The sequence below is a fragment of the Sciurus vulgaris genome (genome assembly GCF_902686455.1).
Source record: "Sciurus vulgaris genome assembly, chromosome: 8".
NCBI classification, from domain to species: Eukaryota; Metazoa; Chordata; class Mammalia; order Rodentia; family Sciuridae; genus Sciurus; species Sciurus vulgaris.
The window spans coordinates 23,192,226-23,210,334 of NC_136468.1; the positions used below are offsets into that span (position 1 = coordinate 23,192,226).

At 32.1% G+C, this 18,109-nt stretch overlaps 1 protein-coding gene and 1 long non-coding RNA gene across 8 annotated transcripts in view; one reads left to right on the top strand and one right to left on the bottom strand.

The window, feature by feature from the left end:
* MKLN1 (muskelin 1) overlaps positions 1 to 18,109 on the bottom strand; it is a 322,083-nt gene that overhangs the window by 112,603 nt on the left and 191,371 nt on the right. For 6 of the 7 annotated variants that reach the window (XM_079150174.1, XM_079150175.1, XM_079150170.1 and 3 more), the window contains 3 exons: positions 17,310 to 17,379; positions 7,446 to 7,588; positions 6,052 to 6,140 (listed from right to left, as the gene is read on the bottom strand). In XM_079150174.1, the coding sequence (XP_079006300.1) occupies positions 6,052 to 6,140; positions 7,446 to 7,588; positions 17,310 to 17,379 (302 nt within the window). Of the gene's footprint in view, positions 1 to 6,051; positions 6,141 to 7,445; positions 7,589 to 17,309; positions 17,380 to 18,109 lie in introns of those variants that run through there. The other variant, XM_079150176.1, reaches the window with a different exon arrangement.
* The window catches only part of LOC306667537, a 146,278-nt gene that overhangs the window by 102,114 nt on the left and 26,055 nt on the right, over positions 1 to 18,109 (top strand). The gene's annotated exons all lie outside the window — the stretch shown is intronic.

Here is an 18,109-nt window from a genome sequence, read left to right on the forward strand (position 1 = left end):
CTTGATGACATAGCTAACTATAATATTCAAATTCAACTGAAATACTGTTTAAAGTTTGTATATAAGGTAAATATACAAAAATCAACTTGTCCTATACTTAAAATAACCAATTAGAAAACACAGGAAAAAGGGATGAGGATGTAGTTCAGTGGTAGAGTGCTTGCCTAACATGTGAGGTTGTGGGTTCAATTCGTAGTTCCACCAAAAAAAATCCCAAAAGTCCCCTTTTTTATAGTACCCTTTATGATAGTACTAATGATAATGATAATAATAATGATAATAATAATACAAAGCTGAAAATATTTCAAAATTCACCTAACCAAAAATGAAACATTTATAAATGAGGACATAAATTTTTACTGAAGAACTGAATAAATGAAGGAATATTCTATATTCCTGGGTAGGAAAACTCAATGTCATAAACATATCAATTCTCCCCAATTCATTACAAATTCAGTATAATCTCAAGCAAAATCTCAGTGGAATATACTCATTTTTAGCCATGTAAATAAACAAGTTGATTTGAAAAGATAGTATTAGAATATCCAAAATTATTTTTAAAAAATTACAAGTATATTACAAAGATACAATCTGGTATTAGTACAGGAAAAGGAAAGCAGATCAGCAAAAGAGAAAAAGAAGAGTATCCAACAATCTCTGAAGTATTCAGAGGAACTTAACATATGATAAAGATAAAATTTCACATCAATAATGATACAACACAAAAGTTTTTAAAACATAATCCTTGAACTCTGGGGATCCCTATCACCATCATTTCAGGAAGTTCCAAGTTGTCAAAACTCTCCAGTAATAACACTAGGTCTTTGTCACACTTCTTTTGAAAAAATAATTCTAACGTACACTAATAATACAAAAGCAATAGTTATTGCTTTTGATGTTATTAAATCCCTATCGTTAAGTACACATCATTTTGTTGTCCTGTGTGACAAAATGGGAAATACATATAAAGAATTTTTGCTGCATATCAAAGCATAATAGTTATCTTAAGAACTTGGGCAACTATTTGAGTTGTGAACTAAAATAACCATTGTTTTCTCATGGGATTCTTATTCTTAAAAGAAAAACTGACAACCTATGATTATTTCAATTTGGGTATCTGCTACATTTATTTACCTGTCATTTCAAGGAAAGCAACTAATGATATCTGCTGTAGAGGATAAAATTTAAGCTTTTGAGAGAAAATTAGAATTTTGGAAAATTAGTATCTATCACTTTGAGCTTAGACTGCTTCCTTTTTCTGAATCTGCAGGTGATATTAATCAACATGATTTTTTAAATATTGTGTGAAATGTTATAAAATTTGAAAGATCTAACGTAGTGAGCCATACTCAATGACCAATGAATGACATTACAAAATCATGCATGGATTAAAAAGTACAGGATAGACCCAGGAATTTTACTGTAACAGAGTAAGTTCACTGACATGATTTCAGAGTCAAAAACAGAACTACCTTTAAAGATCTAACACCAAGTTTTGATGAAACATTAAAATATTACAGCCACAACATTTTATACCAGGTCCATTGCTTTTTTCAGCACAACAGACTGAATAAGGAGCTAAAATGTACTGGATCACATCCTCTACTATGCTGTTATTTAAAGGAAGCTTTGTAAGTGAAGACAGTAGCAACCAACTATGTGGCGGTATGAAGGACTCCTGGGACATTTAATGCAGCTTTCAATTTCTATATGCAACAAGTTTTCTATCAAAAAATATTAAATCATCATCATTGTTTTGTTGTTCACTTTTTTAAGTAGCACTAACATTTAAAAGCATTACCACATCACCCAGAAGTCTGAAAGAGAATAAAGTAAGATTCAAAACCCAGAGTCCCAATAACAAAGTTCTCTACAGATAACCAGACATAATATTAGAGATTTTCAGGTTCAAGTTTAATAAAATTAAAAGAGGGGGAGAGGATACTTTCTATTATACCTATTTAAATCAGGTAAAAAATTCATTCATTAAAACCTTTTACTTTAAACACTTGTGCTCTAGTGAGATTTCTTCTGTACTCTAAAAGCCAAAATAGGGGTTGGGGTTATAGTTCAGTGGAGGAGCACTTGCACATGTGAGGCATTGGGTTTGATCCTCAGCACTACAAAAACAATAAATAAATAAATTAAATAAAGGTATTGTGCCCATCTACAACTAAAAATTTTTTTTTTAATTTTTTTAAAAGTCCAAAAGAAATACTTCTTGGGACTGACAGACAACCTATGATTATTTCAATTTGGGTATCTGCTATGTTTATTTACATGTCATTTCAAGGAAATTGTTCCAATTTTTAACACTTTTGAAAGAATGTAGGGAGGGAGATAAATTATCAAGCATCTCATCAAAAAGAAGTCACATATTACAGATAAATGAACATATAATTATTCAACAGATTAAAGGAGTATGTACAAAATGAACGGAATGATGTATGCTCATTTCAAAATTACCAATGATTTTTAGTGGCATTAGCTACCTCAATAACGCATATTAGATACTACACATAATATATAAGAAATCTCAACGTGCACTGGAGCTCCAGGCACACATCCTTGGTTCCTTGATAAATCATGCCTCTGCTCCCACCTTAAATAAAAGGATTAGATGTTCCTAACATACACCTTAAGGCTGGAAATTTCTAGGGTTCACCTATCAATTTTCCCTATAGGACAACCATACACAAAAATGATCAAGATTCATGACTGTCATTCTTTTTCATAAAATAGGATACATATAGCACACAAGAATACTAGGCTAGGACTCCTACTACTCTAGAACTGAAGAAGTCAGTGTCTCAACAGAATCAAACACCTCTGTGACACATTCAATGTATTTTAACAATATCACTTGGAAAACACTTTTCTAGTCATTTTAAGATAAATTTCCTGAAGATCCTAAAATCTAATATTAACTACTTTGAAAGAGTATCTATTCTACTATAGAATTAATAAGCTAAGTACACAAAGTACTTAGCACAGTGATTGGTACATGCTAAGAGCTCAATAAACATTAGCTATTATAATTAGCTATTATTATTAGATGAATTTTCCTCTTAATTATATGCTTTTAAAATATCACCTTTATATATGTTCTTATAAAAGGCCACACCTACCCAGGCAAACCACCAGGATACTCCCCCTGCCTCAGATTTAGTACCCATCCCAGACTTCCAAACACTCTGGATCCAAAAACGTATGTTGCATCCAGTTAGAGCTAAAGCCTCTCTCTGAAGCCCCCACAGCTATTTAAGCTGCAAGTGACTCCTTCAAAGAAATCCATGAGTCTATCTACACAAACCAGGACTGACCCCAGAATCCTCCCAATCTCCTTCAGCCTTCTTACTAATTTCCTCATACAGCTGTTCCCTAAAAGAACGCAGTCAGATAACAATTTTAACAGAAAAATGAGAAAGTGGAAGTTACCTAAATATTAATATCCTAAATGTCAAATGAGCTAATAAGCGACTATAATTATTTAGAAACTTGCTGTCACACAGTAAAACAAACTTACTTTGGTTTATTTTATCCAAAACTTAGGGAGAAGGCTATATTCATTATAAATGAAAATTGTTACAGTTAAATGTCACTGCATAATTTGGAAATTATCTGCCACTGAGTTTGTCTTGCTTCTATTCCCCTTCTTTACTATGAATAAATGAAGGATAACCATACTTACGAATTGTGTTAAGGACAAACTTATTTTTTAAATAAAGCAAGATCTTTCAAATATGTAACTATAGAACATAAACGTGAAGTATCAAACAGTTTTCTCTTAAGGTAAATTCTAGCCAATTATCTCAACCAGATAAGCAAATATCTGTGCTAAATCACTATCACAAGAGAAATTCATATCACTCATTCTTTATCAGACTAACATTTTAAGAAAATATGATAAACTAAAATACTAACATGCAGACTTTAATTTCCACATTTTCTTATATTAATTTTTAAGAAACTTATCAAAAGAATGTTGGAAAAGAGCTGGAAAGCAGGACTGGGGTTGAGGCTCAGTGGCAGAGCACTTGCCTAGCATGTGTGAGACACTGTTCAATTCTCAGAACCACATATAAATAAATACATAAATAAATAAAAGAGCCATTGACAACTAAAAATTTTAAAAAGAGTTGGAAAGCAAAAATAATGCAGACCAATGTTAACATATTAACAGACAAGAAATATGAAGTTATCTAATATTAATATTCTAAATATCAAAGGGTCAATAAATGGCTACTGTTATTTGGAAAGCTCCAATTAACATTGTCTGAATATCATAAAACTAAACTGGGTCGAGTAAAAACTATCCCCTCTAATTTAAAAGCTGATGGGGAAAAAGGTGAGATATTGTTCAAATGGTACAAAGTTCAAATGGCAAATTCTGGAGATCTATACAGCATTGTGACTATAGTAATAATGTACTGCACAACTGAAAATTGCTAAGAGAGTAAATCTTGTTTTCACCACACACAAAAAATAAGTATGTGGAGCGATGGCTATGTTAGTTTGATTTAATCATTTCACAATACATGTACATGTCAAAACATCATGTTGTACACCATAAACATACAATGATTATTTTTCAATCATGTTAATGAAACTGGGAAAAATAAAAAGTGTATATAATCACTCAACAAGAGAGAAAAGAAGAAGGAAAAGACTGAAAAAAAAAAAAGGCAGGAAAGGGTTCCATGCCTATAGATATGAAATACAAGATAACAGAGTTGTTTATGCAACAGTCTTCTGGAACTGGATAGTCTAAATACTGATGAAAGAATTACCTTTTAGCACGAAAGATGAAATAACCTAGAGTTAAACTTATTCTAAGAATCCTTTTCACACATTATTTCAAGAAAACAGGATACAGATTCTTATTTATAATTCTTTATTCTAACAATTGAAATTACAGGTTCAAAAGAAAATAATACATTGGGCATCCAACTAATCTAAAAGTTTTCCCTATAAGTAGTCTTTAGTAAGACATGAGATATTCCTTTTGTCCAATATTTCTATTAGAACATTTGGTATACAGAAGAAATCTCATGCTTTGCTGGGATTTGAATAGATATTATACTCTCCACTTTTTATTAGGATTTCAGATAATTCTTTTGGCTCAACAAAACAACAGGCCTACTCTTGATAGAGCAGCAAACAGTGATTATAAAGGACACTACTTGTTCCAAACAAGAAATTTTCTCCCAAATCAAAATGTGGGATTCTGGCTTCTAATTATTTGTAGGATCAAATTACTTTAATCCCAATTTAATATTATACTTTCAAAGGCATGCAAAAGAGATGGAAATTAAAAGATCCAAGTCTTCAACTTTCCTACCTTCTAAATAATAAATACTAAAGAAAAACAAAATAACCTAAAAAATATCATTTTGAGAATTTATTACAAATACTTTCTAAATAAGTATACGGCTTGAGGTAGTATGTTTCTAAACAGTAGTATGTAATACATTAATGAACCATGAAATTGATTTAATGGGTTTGGTTAGCATTTTACTAAAAATAAAACAAAACAGACACACACACACACACACACACACACACACACAAGAACAGAAAATAGCCATAATATACTGCCTTAAGAGATTTATCCATATTTGGTTTTTGAATGTTATAGAATAACTGATAATCTTCCATGAAATGACTAAAGTAATCAAATCACTATACCTCATAAAATCTTCTAAAGAAACTTTCAAGTGAGAGAAAATAGTGAAAAAAGTTCCACCTGAAATAACTGTCACTTAAATAACAAGACTTACAAAACGAGGGTCAGCAAACTTTTCCTATAAAGAGCCAAACAGTAAATTTTTGGATTTTGTTAGCTCTGTGGTCTTTTGCAACTACACACATCTGGAGCATAAAAATAGGCAAAGACAATATGTAAACTACAAACTAACCAGTATAGCAATGTCCCTATAAAATTTTATATTGAAAAAAACAAGGAGCCTAAAGGATTTGATCCATGAACAATAATCTGTGGACCAATGGCATAAAAAAATTGTCTTATGCCAAAATGCTAAATAACCTTACCTATTTTAATGAAGCGACAAGGAAACATCTGTTCATCAATTTTATGCTTCAAGGTGAATGTTTCTTTGTTATAATCATTCTTTAAGCCACTATGGGGGAAAAAGGTTATCAAATTTGATTTCATAATTTAGTAAATACATTAAAACACAGACAAATGCCATACTCATATTTAAAGTTTAAACCAATGTTCATAATATATGACCAAGACAATACTAAGTATTGAACATGAATATAGGTTAAAACTTGTACATTCAAATCAATTTCAATAAACCTGTATTCTCTAAATTATACATGGGCTAATGAAAATTGTTCAGTATTAAAGAATATGGCTACAATGCATGGAAATGTATGTCAGAACCTAAGGTACTTAATGAAAAACTGATTATGACACAAAATTTTCAAGCAGGAGAGAAACTGGAAAAAATTAAAGTTAAATCATCTCAGATCTGACAACTCAGCCCGAATATTAGAATACACCAAATTAAGTTTCTTAATTCTCACTGAGATGTTAATACTCCTTTTATAGTCCAAAAAAATTCAGACAACCCCATTCTGTTAGTTTAACAACATCTGCTTTAACCTTAATAAAAATTAACCCATACTTTCTACCTAAGTACAAGGACTGATGCAAGTTTCTACAGGAAAATCACTTACCTTCAGGTTGCCTTATATCCTGGAATACTTTCATGACTTAAATAAAATGAAGCATAGAAGTAACATTTACTTCTATGTACTATGTTAATGGAATATAACATGGCAAAAATGTATTCTAAATATTCATGGGTTTATTTGCCCCTTCCATTGACTGATTCTTTATTATCTGGGGGACAATTTAGCACTCCAAGTGATCTGTTTTAAAACTCAAATTACTGAGGTCTCTCCAAGTGGTAGGTACTGCACTAGGAGTAGCCACATATTTTTTCATTTACAAAAACCTCCTTTTTTCAGTTTCCAATTTCCAGTGAAGTCTTAGAATACCATTTCTGGATTAGCGCAATAATGTTTTGAATAGGATCTCTATTTTTGTAGCAAAGATTACAGCAAAGGTTTTTTTCCAACCCTGTTTCCAACCTCTATCCCTCTCTATAGCAAAGATTAAAGCTTTAGTATTTCTGAAATCATTAACAGTTCAAAAAAATATGACTGAAAAAGAAGGGAAATTTTTCTTTTGAGTCTTTCTTCATTAATCATAACATTAATAATACTGGTGGTTTAAAAAAAAGAAAAGGAAAAAAGGTAACTCAAGCCACAGTATTAAAATAAGAAACTAGGATAAGAAGAAACTAGGAAAATAGGATAAATAATCTTCACTCCCTTGAGGCATTGTGGGGAACTAAACTAAGACTGCTATTTGTTTAGAAGAAAACCCTTTCTTCCCCCTGACTGTAACTCACCTGGACAACAGCTCTGTCATATTCTCTTCATTCATTCCACCAAAGACTTTAAATTTCTTCAAATTACAGACATGCGTTTTCTCATATTTTCCAAATGTGATATTCTGAACGATAGCAGGTCTTTCAAGCTTCAGAATCAAATACTAAAAAAAGAAACAACCAAGTCATATTCTCCTCTATTTAAAACGAATAGCTTGAAAAAAAATTTTTAAGTTTTGACTAACAGAAGAATGAATAAGGTTCATCTTGCACTGGTAAGGTTTTTATGTAAACTAAAAAAATAGTATACAACAGCTTTATAAAGGCTACCATAACATCACTTTTCATTCTAGAAAAGCCCAGAAACTATATTATCCTGCAGGCTGTAAAGGGAGGAAGAAAAAGAACTAGTGAGATAACGTCTACTCAAGGGATAGTATGGAATAAAAGCTATAAGCAGACTCTGAATAACCAAACAAAACAAGATTAGATTGCAAAAATCACAATTAAATATTCCCATGGACCATACTTTAATAGCTAAATCAGTGTTCAAAATCTGTGATAAAATTTTAAACTTACCCAGACCTACTATAGATATGTCCAATATAGCTCAAGGTTTCCCACCAACACTCAAGAAAATGACATCAGTTAATTAGGAAAAACATTACACAGTCTGTTTTCAATCATAAAAATTAAGGAGAAAATTACCATTGATGGAATACATGTGTAAAAAGCTATTTAGAAAAAAAAATTCAGATGTTTTGTTGGAGAAAGTCATGTTTCTTGATAATAACGGGTAATACAGGTGGATAATGTGGTAAGAATGAAGTTGGTGGTCCTACCTCTCACTATGCACAAAAATTAACTTGGATCTAAACTGATCCAAAATCAATCCTTTAGGATCAAAGATCTAAATGGAAGGACAAAACTTAAAAATTCTTAAAAACACAGGGATAAAATCTTCAATGACTTCTTGGATTTGACAATGGTTTCTTAGGTATGACATCGAAAGTACAAACCAAAGTGTAAATTTGATTTCATTAAAATTAAAACTTTTGTATCAAAGTACACTGTCAAGAAAATGAAAAGATAATCTAGTCTATACAGAATACAGAAATAACTGTTTTAAAAATTGTCATGCTCAAGCTACATCATTAACAAAGACCAAAAACATCTGTGTCTTTCCACAATGTCAGAATTTATTGAGTAACAATAAATTCAAAAGCTACATTACTTTTATCTGTCACTATTATTGGTGTACTTGTGGGTCACCCAATAGTCATAGGTTGGGCAAACACAGGTTCTTTTATTCCAATCTTAATTGCTAATTTATTTGACACTCAAGTAATATAGCACACTTTATACAATGATATCTATAGTTTGCAAAAGAGCTAAGAAAGGGTTAAAGTTGGCCACGGGGGTCCAGGAGGCCAACAGAGAGCAAAGGCAGAGTCACTGCAGATGATCAGACAAAATTAAGAACTAGATGAAGAACTTGTTCAGGCTATAGCGCTATCATAGAGATGAAACTTATTCATGTCAGTGCCATACGAATGTCAGTTTCAGAGTGTAAGCTACAAGTGTCAGTTTCAGAGTGTAAGCTACAAGTGTCAGGTTGGAGTGGGTCATGCATCATTATCACAATCACGGAAAACCAGGCTAAGCTAAAGCATGGGAACAAACAATCACAGGTTCATCACTGTGGTGATTTTTCTGGGCAAGTGACCAGATAACAGGGTCACTATACTATTGTGTCCAATCTTGGGGTGCTCCTCTTTTTATGGATCTCTGGTGAGGGGATTGCTTCATTCAGTGATCTGTTAGGTCTGATAAGCTCATGGGCCTATTTTATTCTGATATGAGGTTGAGATGCACAATGCATCCATGTGCTTCTGATTTAATTCAATAAGTTCACAGGCGGTCATTTTTATTATCGGTTAACTTATTTATTGGTTTGTGCCTTAATGTTATGCTAGGCAAATAGTGGTTATTTACTTGTACAAACAAAGCACTTAAAATTCAAAATGTAGTAACTCATGGCAAACTACTGCTTTGGGTTAGGCACAGTCTGAAAACTGTTGTTCTAGTCATTATGGACTAACTCAAAGCAGGGTACAGACTTCTCTCCGTACAACTCAACAAAAAGACAATTCCATTTAAAAATGGGTAAAGGACATGAATAGTTTTTTCTCCAGAAAAGATAAACAAATAGCCAAAAGGCACAGGAAAAATTCTCAACATCATTAGTCATAAGGGAAATTCAAATTAAAGCCACAATGAAATGCCACTTCCATATTCACTAGGATGGCTGTAAAAGGAAACACACACACACACACACACACACACACACACACAACGAAAAAAAATGGAAAATGTAAAAAAACTAAAATTCTCATACACTGCTGGGGGGAATATAAAATGGTACATACACTGTGGAAAATAGTTGGCAGTGCCTCAAAAAGTTAAAGAAATAATATATGAACAAGTTCCAACTCTAGGTACACAAAGGAAGTAAAATAAGTATGTGAACAAATCTGTTATGTGAATGCTCAGAACAATAGTATTCACAATAGTCCAAAGGTGGAAACAACTCAAATGTTCATCAGCTGATGAATTTGTCAAACAATATGTAATGGAATATGATTATTCAGTTATAAAAAGGAAGAAAGTACTGATATGTGCTACAATATGAATTAAGCTCAAAAAACATGCTAAGCTGGGGAACTGGCTAAATTATACTCTTCCATTGTGTGCATGTACACATATATAGCAATGATTCCTCTTCATGTATAATGCATCAATCAAAAACATGCTAAGTGGGCTGGAGTAGTGGCTCAGTGGTAGAGCACTTGCCTAGCATGTATGAGGCACTGGGTTAGATTCTCAGCACCACATAAAAATTTCAAAAAAATAAAGCATTATTTAAAAAAAAAATGCTAAGTCAAAGAAATCAGACATAAAAGGGCATATATTATATGATTCCATTTATATGAAATATCCAGAATAAATAAAGACTAGGTTTCCTTGTGGGTAATGAAAATATTTGGGAGCTGGATTGAGGTGATAGTTGGAAAACATTATAAATGCATTATATGCCAGTGAATTATATACTTCAAAATGGTTCATTTTGCATTATGTGAATTTTGTCTAAATTTTTTTTAAAATCAGTGATTTCAGGTGTCAATCAATACTTATCATGCTCCCTCCAAAGGACGTAGGGATTCCTTTTTCAGTATTTGATGGCTCCTGGTGTTTCCTGACTCACAGCAGCCTAACTCCAATTTCTGCTTCCATCTTCACATAGCTTTTTCCCTGTTTCATTTCTTCTCCTTTTCTGTGTCTAATAAAGACACTCACCATTGGATTTAGGACCTACCCTAATCAAGGATGATCCTGACTAAAGATCCTTACCTTAATTACATCTGCTAAACCACTGTTCCAAATATGGTCAAATTCGAGGTTCCATATAGCTTTCCCCCTACCTTTGGAGGATGGGATGAGTGCAACCACTATTCAGTCAGGCAAAAAAGCAATGAAGGCTTATGATAATTTCAGTGTTGTTGGAGCCTATAAGCAAGGCAAAAAAACCTTAAGTATTGAGAATGAAGAGGTAGACAGTCACCAGATCATACAGTCTGTGCTACCAGGTGAAGTTCAAAATTTAAATGCAGAGAAGTCTACTCAATAAGGGAAACAATTAGTAATGTGAAGCAAGAATCCACAGAATGGGAGATAACCTTTGCTAGCTACTCTTCTGAGAGAAGATTAATATCCAAAATATGTAGTTCAAAACCTTTACACCAAAAAATCAAATGGGTAAATGAACTAAACAGACACTTCTCAAAAGAAGAAATACAAATGGCCAATAAATACATGAAAAAAAGTTCAACAGCATTAGCAATTAGGGAAATGCAAACCAAAACTACACTGAGATTTCATCTCATACCAGTCAGAATGGCAGTCATCAAGAATACAAATAATAAGAAGTGCTTGAGAGGATATGGAGAAAAAGGAACACTTTTACACTACTGTCCATTAGTATGACCACTACAGAAATCAGTATGTAGACCCCACAAAAGACTAGGCATGGAACCACCATATGACCCAGCTATACCACTTCTCAGTATTTATCTGAAGAATTAAAGTTACCTTAGCACAGTGATATATGCATGCCCATGTTTACAGCAGCGCAATTCAAATAGCTAAACTATATCACCAGCCTAGGTGTCCATCAACAAAAAAATGGATAAAGAAAATGTGGTATATATACACAATGGAGTTTTATTCAGCCATACAGAAAAATGAAATTATGTCAATTGTAGGAAAATGGTTGGAACTAGAGATCATGTAAAGTGAAGTAATGCAAACTTAGAAGGTTAAGGTCATATGTTTTCTCTTATATGCAAAAGCTAGAGAGGAAAAAGGAAAACAAAGGTGGGGGTGGATCTCCTAAAATTCAAAGGGAAATCTATAGAGGAAAGGGACCAAGGGGTGGGAGGCAGGAACGGAGGGAGGAAGTGCTGGGGAGTGATACTGGCCAAATTATATTGTTATATTGTGTGCATATATGACTATGTAACAACAAATCCCATCAATATGGACAACTATAATGCACTAATTTAAAAATGCTGGGGGGGGGGGGTGGAACAATGGAAAACCATGACCTGATTATATATACAAATAAATAAATAAATAAATAAATATATATATATATGGTCTGCTAGTGTAGAGTTGGGAAGTGTAGACAGGTTTGATTTATGGAATGAATCTCAAAATAATTATTTTGACTGAAATATATCAAACACAAATTTAAATACTGTTATTCCATTTATATTTAACATCTTAAGAAATGCAGTAAAAACTAGCAAATGCAATCTCTATTGAAAAAACAGACCAGTGATTGGCTACAGATGAGGAACAAGGTGGGTGTGAGGATTAAAATGGGACATAGGTAACTTATGAAGATAACAGCTACCCTTAATATGTTAAGTGTAGTTATTTAAGGGTGTATGTTTATTTCAAAACTTACCAAATTGTACACTAAAAACAAGTCAATTATACCTCAATAGACTTTAAAAAGTGAATATAAAAAGTGCTATGAAAATGATTATGCAAGCCACAAAATGATGAAAAATATCTGCAGCATATAACTGAAAAAGGATCTAAGTCCAGAATAAATGCAAATTCCTACAATTCAATAATTAAAAAATAAACAAAGCTACTTTTAAATGGGTATAAGAATTCATAAAAAAGTTACATGAACAGCTAATAAGCAAATGGAAAAGTGCTTAGTATCATTAGTTATTAGGAATTGTAACTTAAAACCACTTCGCACCAAAAATAATCACTAAAATTGTGTGTGAATGGTGAGGCTAGTAATTTTGCACAAAATTAATATATTCCTCCCTTATGATGCAGTAATTCTATTTCCAGATATTTACCCAAAACATAGAAAATATGTATTATTTTTAAAATATCACAAAACATTGCCTATAAACCTTATTTATAATCACCAAAAACTGAAACACAAATGTCCAAAAAAAGAAAATGAATGAATTAACAAATTAGGTATCTGCATATAATGGAATAGTATTCTGCAATGTAAAGAAATGGAATATTAATGCATGTGACAACAGAATAAACATAAAACACATGTTGAGCATAAAAAGTCATATAAAACTTATACTCTTTCTCTCTGATTCCATTTAAATTAAATTTTGGAATTGGCAAAACCAACCTATGGCAAAAAAAAAAAAAAAATTAAACAGGGACTGGCTCTAGGTAGAGGGTAGAAAAGTTGGGGATTCTTTGCTAAAGAGGCAGAAAGGATCTTTCTGAAGACATGGAGATATTTAATATCATCAGAAGAGTGTGAATTATACAGTTGTACATATTTTCAAACTGGATACCATACACACTTAGGGTTCACACATTTTACTATATATAAATTATATGAATGAAAACTGTATTAAACAATAGTTCTTTTGCAAACTTGGACAAAGTGCACTTTAAAAAATTTTCTTCTCTACAAGTAGCTCAATTCTATAACAGTCTTGTCATGGCCTCAAACACAGAAGGAATAACCTGAGTGCACTGCAAAAGCAAAAGCTTACCCCTCCCCCAGACCCTCATGACTGTATTAAACACTCACTGAGGTTTCTTTGATCTGCTTATTAGGTTATAAAAAAGCAGAATCCTTGCTGTTTATTAATCAACTTCAACTGCCTTCTCTGGCACCATAAAGAATATTATTAATATTATAATACTACTTAAAACTTTAGAAGGAACTTATAATTGCAGCCGAATAGTTAACAATTTAATCTTTCTTAATGCAATTATCAAGACATCTATAACTGCCTGTACATCTTAACCAACCCTTAGAGTATTCACCAGTCATCTTGAAAGTTACGTTTTCCACGGCAGTATCAGTAACTTCTATAAAATTTATCTGATGAGGGAGAAGGGTGATATTACTGTCCTAAAGTATTTATGGGGTTCTCATTCATGCAACATTATTCCCTACCAGCATAGATAACGCAGAATTAATATGAACTCTATCTGTCGTTAGTGGGAAAATTGATCAAAATTAATTTTTTGTTATTGTATTTTTCATTTCTAGAAGTTTTTCTGGATTCTTTTTCAAATATGCTAATCGACTTTTATAGTTTCCTATTTCTTGAAGTTTTTTCCTTTCTTTTTATAATATAAGTTGTTTTAACTCTAGTATCTTTTAGTACTTTTAATTCTAGTATCTTTTTTTCTTTTTTTAAATTTTCGATTAGTTCTTCAAGTGTCTTGTTTCTGGGTATATTAGGTTATCTTTGTATACTGCTCACTTTTCTACTGATAATGATTTGTGGAGACTTCCTGAGGTCCAAGTAGGAAGGAAGCCACCTACAGAGAGAATGTGCATTTCTTTCTGCTGAGAACCTTAAAGAGCACTACTCATCCACAATCATACCATAAGACTTCATGGATAGTGAAGTATTGAGACTCTGAGTACCAAATGTAAACAAAGAAAAACATAGCTATAACCCCGCAGGGACGGGTTTTCATTTTCCCTTCTTTAATTCAGTACTAGTGCACATCTGCCAGAGGTAGGGACTTCCACTGTTTTATCCTTACCCTGAGAAGGAATCACTTTGTGGTCCTAGTTTTCACAAACAATGTATATATGTGTATATGTGGGGTTTTTTTTATGTTTGTTTTTGTTTTTTAAATCCAACTCTTTTAGTAGTTTTCAGAGCAAGATTTGGAAGTATTGTAGCTCATAACCACTTATCATACAAGATTCTTTACTACCTATATACACCAAAATTATATCCATTCTATCTAACCTGGCTATTTCGCATAAAAGCAAAAATAAGAATAGCTTCCAATTAAGTTTTTCTGGTGAGAATACTATCCTTTGAGATTGGCCACATGGAACCCCAGTTACACTGGGTTCTTAAATTACAATTAAGAAAATGGATTTCATATTATTTATTTCCAAGATAAACTAACTCTCCTTAATTACAAAAGCTTTAGACTACTTCTCTAGGACTTAATGCATTAAATATTAACTGAGTCAATATTTATCTTGGTTCGTCAAGAGAAAAGATGATATTTAATTCACTGTTGTATTCCCAATGCCTGGTTAGAACCTCATGATGCTTACTAAAGTTCTGAATGAACAAAAAACAAATTAAAAAAAAATCAAATTCTACCACCCTCAAAATATAGTCCAAAGGGGAATTTCATAATAAGACATTATCATAGTTTCAATTACAACAGAAAAAATAATTAAATAAAAATAATTTATTAATAAAAAAAAACTAAACAAGAGGAAAAACACATGAAAACTTGGGCACTCAAATTAATTAAAATGAGAAAGTGAATCAAGAAAAACATGATTAAAGATACAACATAAATTCATTAACATATGCAAACAGGCTTGAACATAAACAGGAAAAAACAAAAAACAAATTTAAACTACTGTGAGTTATAATGTAAGATCTGCCAGACTGGAAAAATCTAAGTCAGTCATAGAGGTGGAGAATGTGATGCAATAGCAACTTTCATATACTCCCAGTGAGAGTATAATTATACATCAACTTTGCAAATGGCTTCGCATTAGCCAATAAAGTTGAATATATACATAACTACTGTGTTAGTCAGCATTTTGTTGCTGTGATCAAAATACCTGACACAAACAAAGGAGGAAAGATTTATTTTGGCTCCTGAAACCTTCAGAGGTTTCAGTTTATGGTCAGATGACTCTACTGCTCTGGACAAGAAATGATGCACAACATCATGGCAGAAGGGTTTGGTAGAAAAACGCTGCTCATTTCATGGCAGCCAGGAAGCAGCAGGGGTTTAGGGAAGGCAGAGAGGAAGGGGCCAAGGACAAAATATAATCCCCAAGGACATGTCCTATATCCTCCATAAATCCAACCATGTCCCATCTGCCTACAGTTTCTATCACCTCCTAGTAGTCCATTCAACTACTAATTCATCAGATGAATTAATTCATTGATGAGGTTATATCTGTCATGATCTCATTATTTCCTAAAAGATCTACCTCTGAATGCAGCTGCACTGGACACCATGTCTTCAACACATGAGGCTTTTGGAAATACTCTAGATCCAAACCATAACAGTAATTTTTCTAAGGAAAACTCCAATAGCAAAAAATTGTCAAAGACCCAAATGCCTCTCAATAGCATTATTTATACACTGGAATCCTATATAGCAGGGAAAATGAACAAACTACCATTACACACAACAACTTAATGTTTGCTTAATATCATATTGGTAAGCAAAAGAAAATCAAGTTACAAAAGATGACTGGATCTATTTATATTTATATAAAATCAAAGCCAGAAAAACTAAACTACAGGGTATTTACAAACATACATACATAATACTCTTAAGAAAATGTTTAACAAAATATGCTATAGTTACTCAGGAGGGTTAAAGGACTGAGGACTGACTTAAGAAAGGGCTCACATACAGGAGCTTCAAAAGGCTACAGGCCTTTTCCATTTCTAAAAATGGTTGAATTAACAAGTTGCTTTATGATTCTTTACCGGTACATAAAAATTTGAATATATATTCTTTGGACATATATTGTATAATAAACTTGTAAGTACCAGGTGATCCAAACAAGGATACAAAGAGAAAAAGGAAAATAAGCATAGAGATTAAGTTTCCATAAATTACATTAAAATAGAAAAATAAAGTTTTATTTATCCCTCTACTAGTTACAACATAAATTTCCTTAAGGATGTATATAGACATTATAAGCATGACTAGTACATAATAAGCATTAATGTTTTAAGTGTCTGATTAAAAGAATGATTATAAATTCAGACACTACTTACAAGGGAAAAGTAATTAAGCCTAATTCCATCCTAATACCATCTAAGTATACGATTTCAGTGAAATAACAAACTATATTAAGTTCTTTTCCCTCAAAGGCAAAGTTCAATTTACTAACATTTCCTTAAATGTTTACAAAATGACCTGAATACAATGGAACAGAGGTCAAGGTCACAACCTCTACTCAGAATGGAACAGTAACAGGTACCCTAACCAGTTCTCGGTTAACAATTTCCTCATGAGATATTAAGAAAACTGGTTCTGCATCATTAGTAATACAAAAAATTATAAATTAGAATTTAAATCTTCCACTGGCCAGAAAAAAACATCTATTTCATCAAATTCCATACTGTACTTGTCTATAAAATCAAAATTCTTTCGACAAAAGAAAAAAATAAAAGTTTACATCCCAATTCCAAAGACTGAATAAACTACTAATAGATTTCAGATAACTGATATCAACTGAATAAGTTCCCATCTTAATTCTGACTTTTAAATAATATTAAGGGCTACGTGTATTATTACCTGGGGAGGATAGTTGCTTTCTGAAGACCATCTTGAAGATTGGTCATTTGGTTTATCCACTAAAATATTCCTGAAATTAAAAAAAGAAAATTGTAGCAATTAATTAAAATATGTGAACATGAAAGGACACAAAGAAAAATAATCTTCCAAATGCTGAAATTATCCTAATTACGTGTTTGAAATTTGAATAAGAATAGAACACAAAAGAGCATATGCAGAGAAAGCATCTAGTATATATATAAGATTTTAAAATACAATAAAGGTCATATTCCAAACAATTGAGAAAGCAAAGCTTTTCACACAGCAACTTCTATTAAAAAAGAAGTTCTACTTCACACTAAATGACAAAATAGTCTTTCAAAGATACTTCGAATTTAAGGTAAAACAAAGTAATTTTAAAAAACTAGTGCTGGGCTGGGAATGTGGTTCAGTAGTAAAGTACTTGCCTGGAATGCATGAGGCCCTGGGTTCAAATCCCCAAGCACACACACACACACACACAAAATACTAGTGCTGGAGTTGTAGCTCGGTGGTAGAGCACTTACCTAGCATGTGTGGGGTACTAGGTTCAATTCTCAGCACCACATATAAATAAATTTTAAAAAGTTCCATCAACAACTAAAAAAATTTTTAAAAATAAAAAAATTTAAAAACCAAAAATTAAACACCAAATATACATATTGTATATTACTAATTATTATATTATTATATTACAGGCATTACAGTGTTGTATTATATATGAAATATTACATATACATTATACAGGCTGAACATCCGTAATCCAAACATTCAGAACTTCA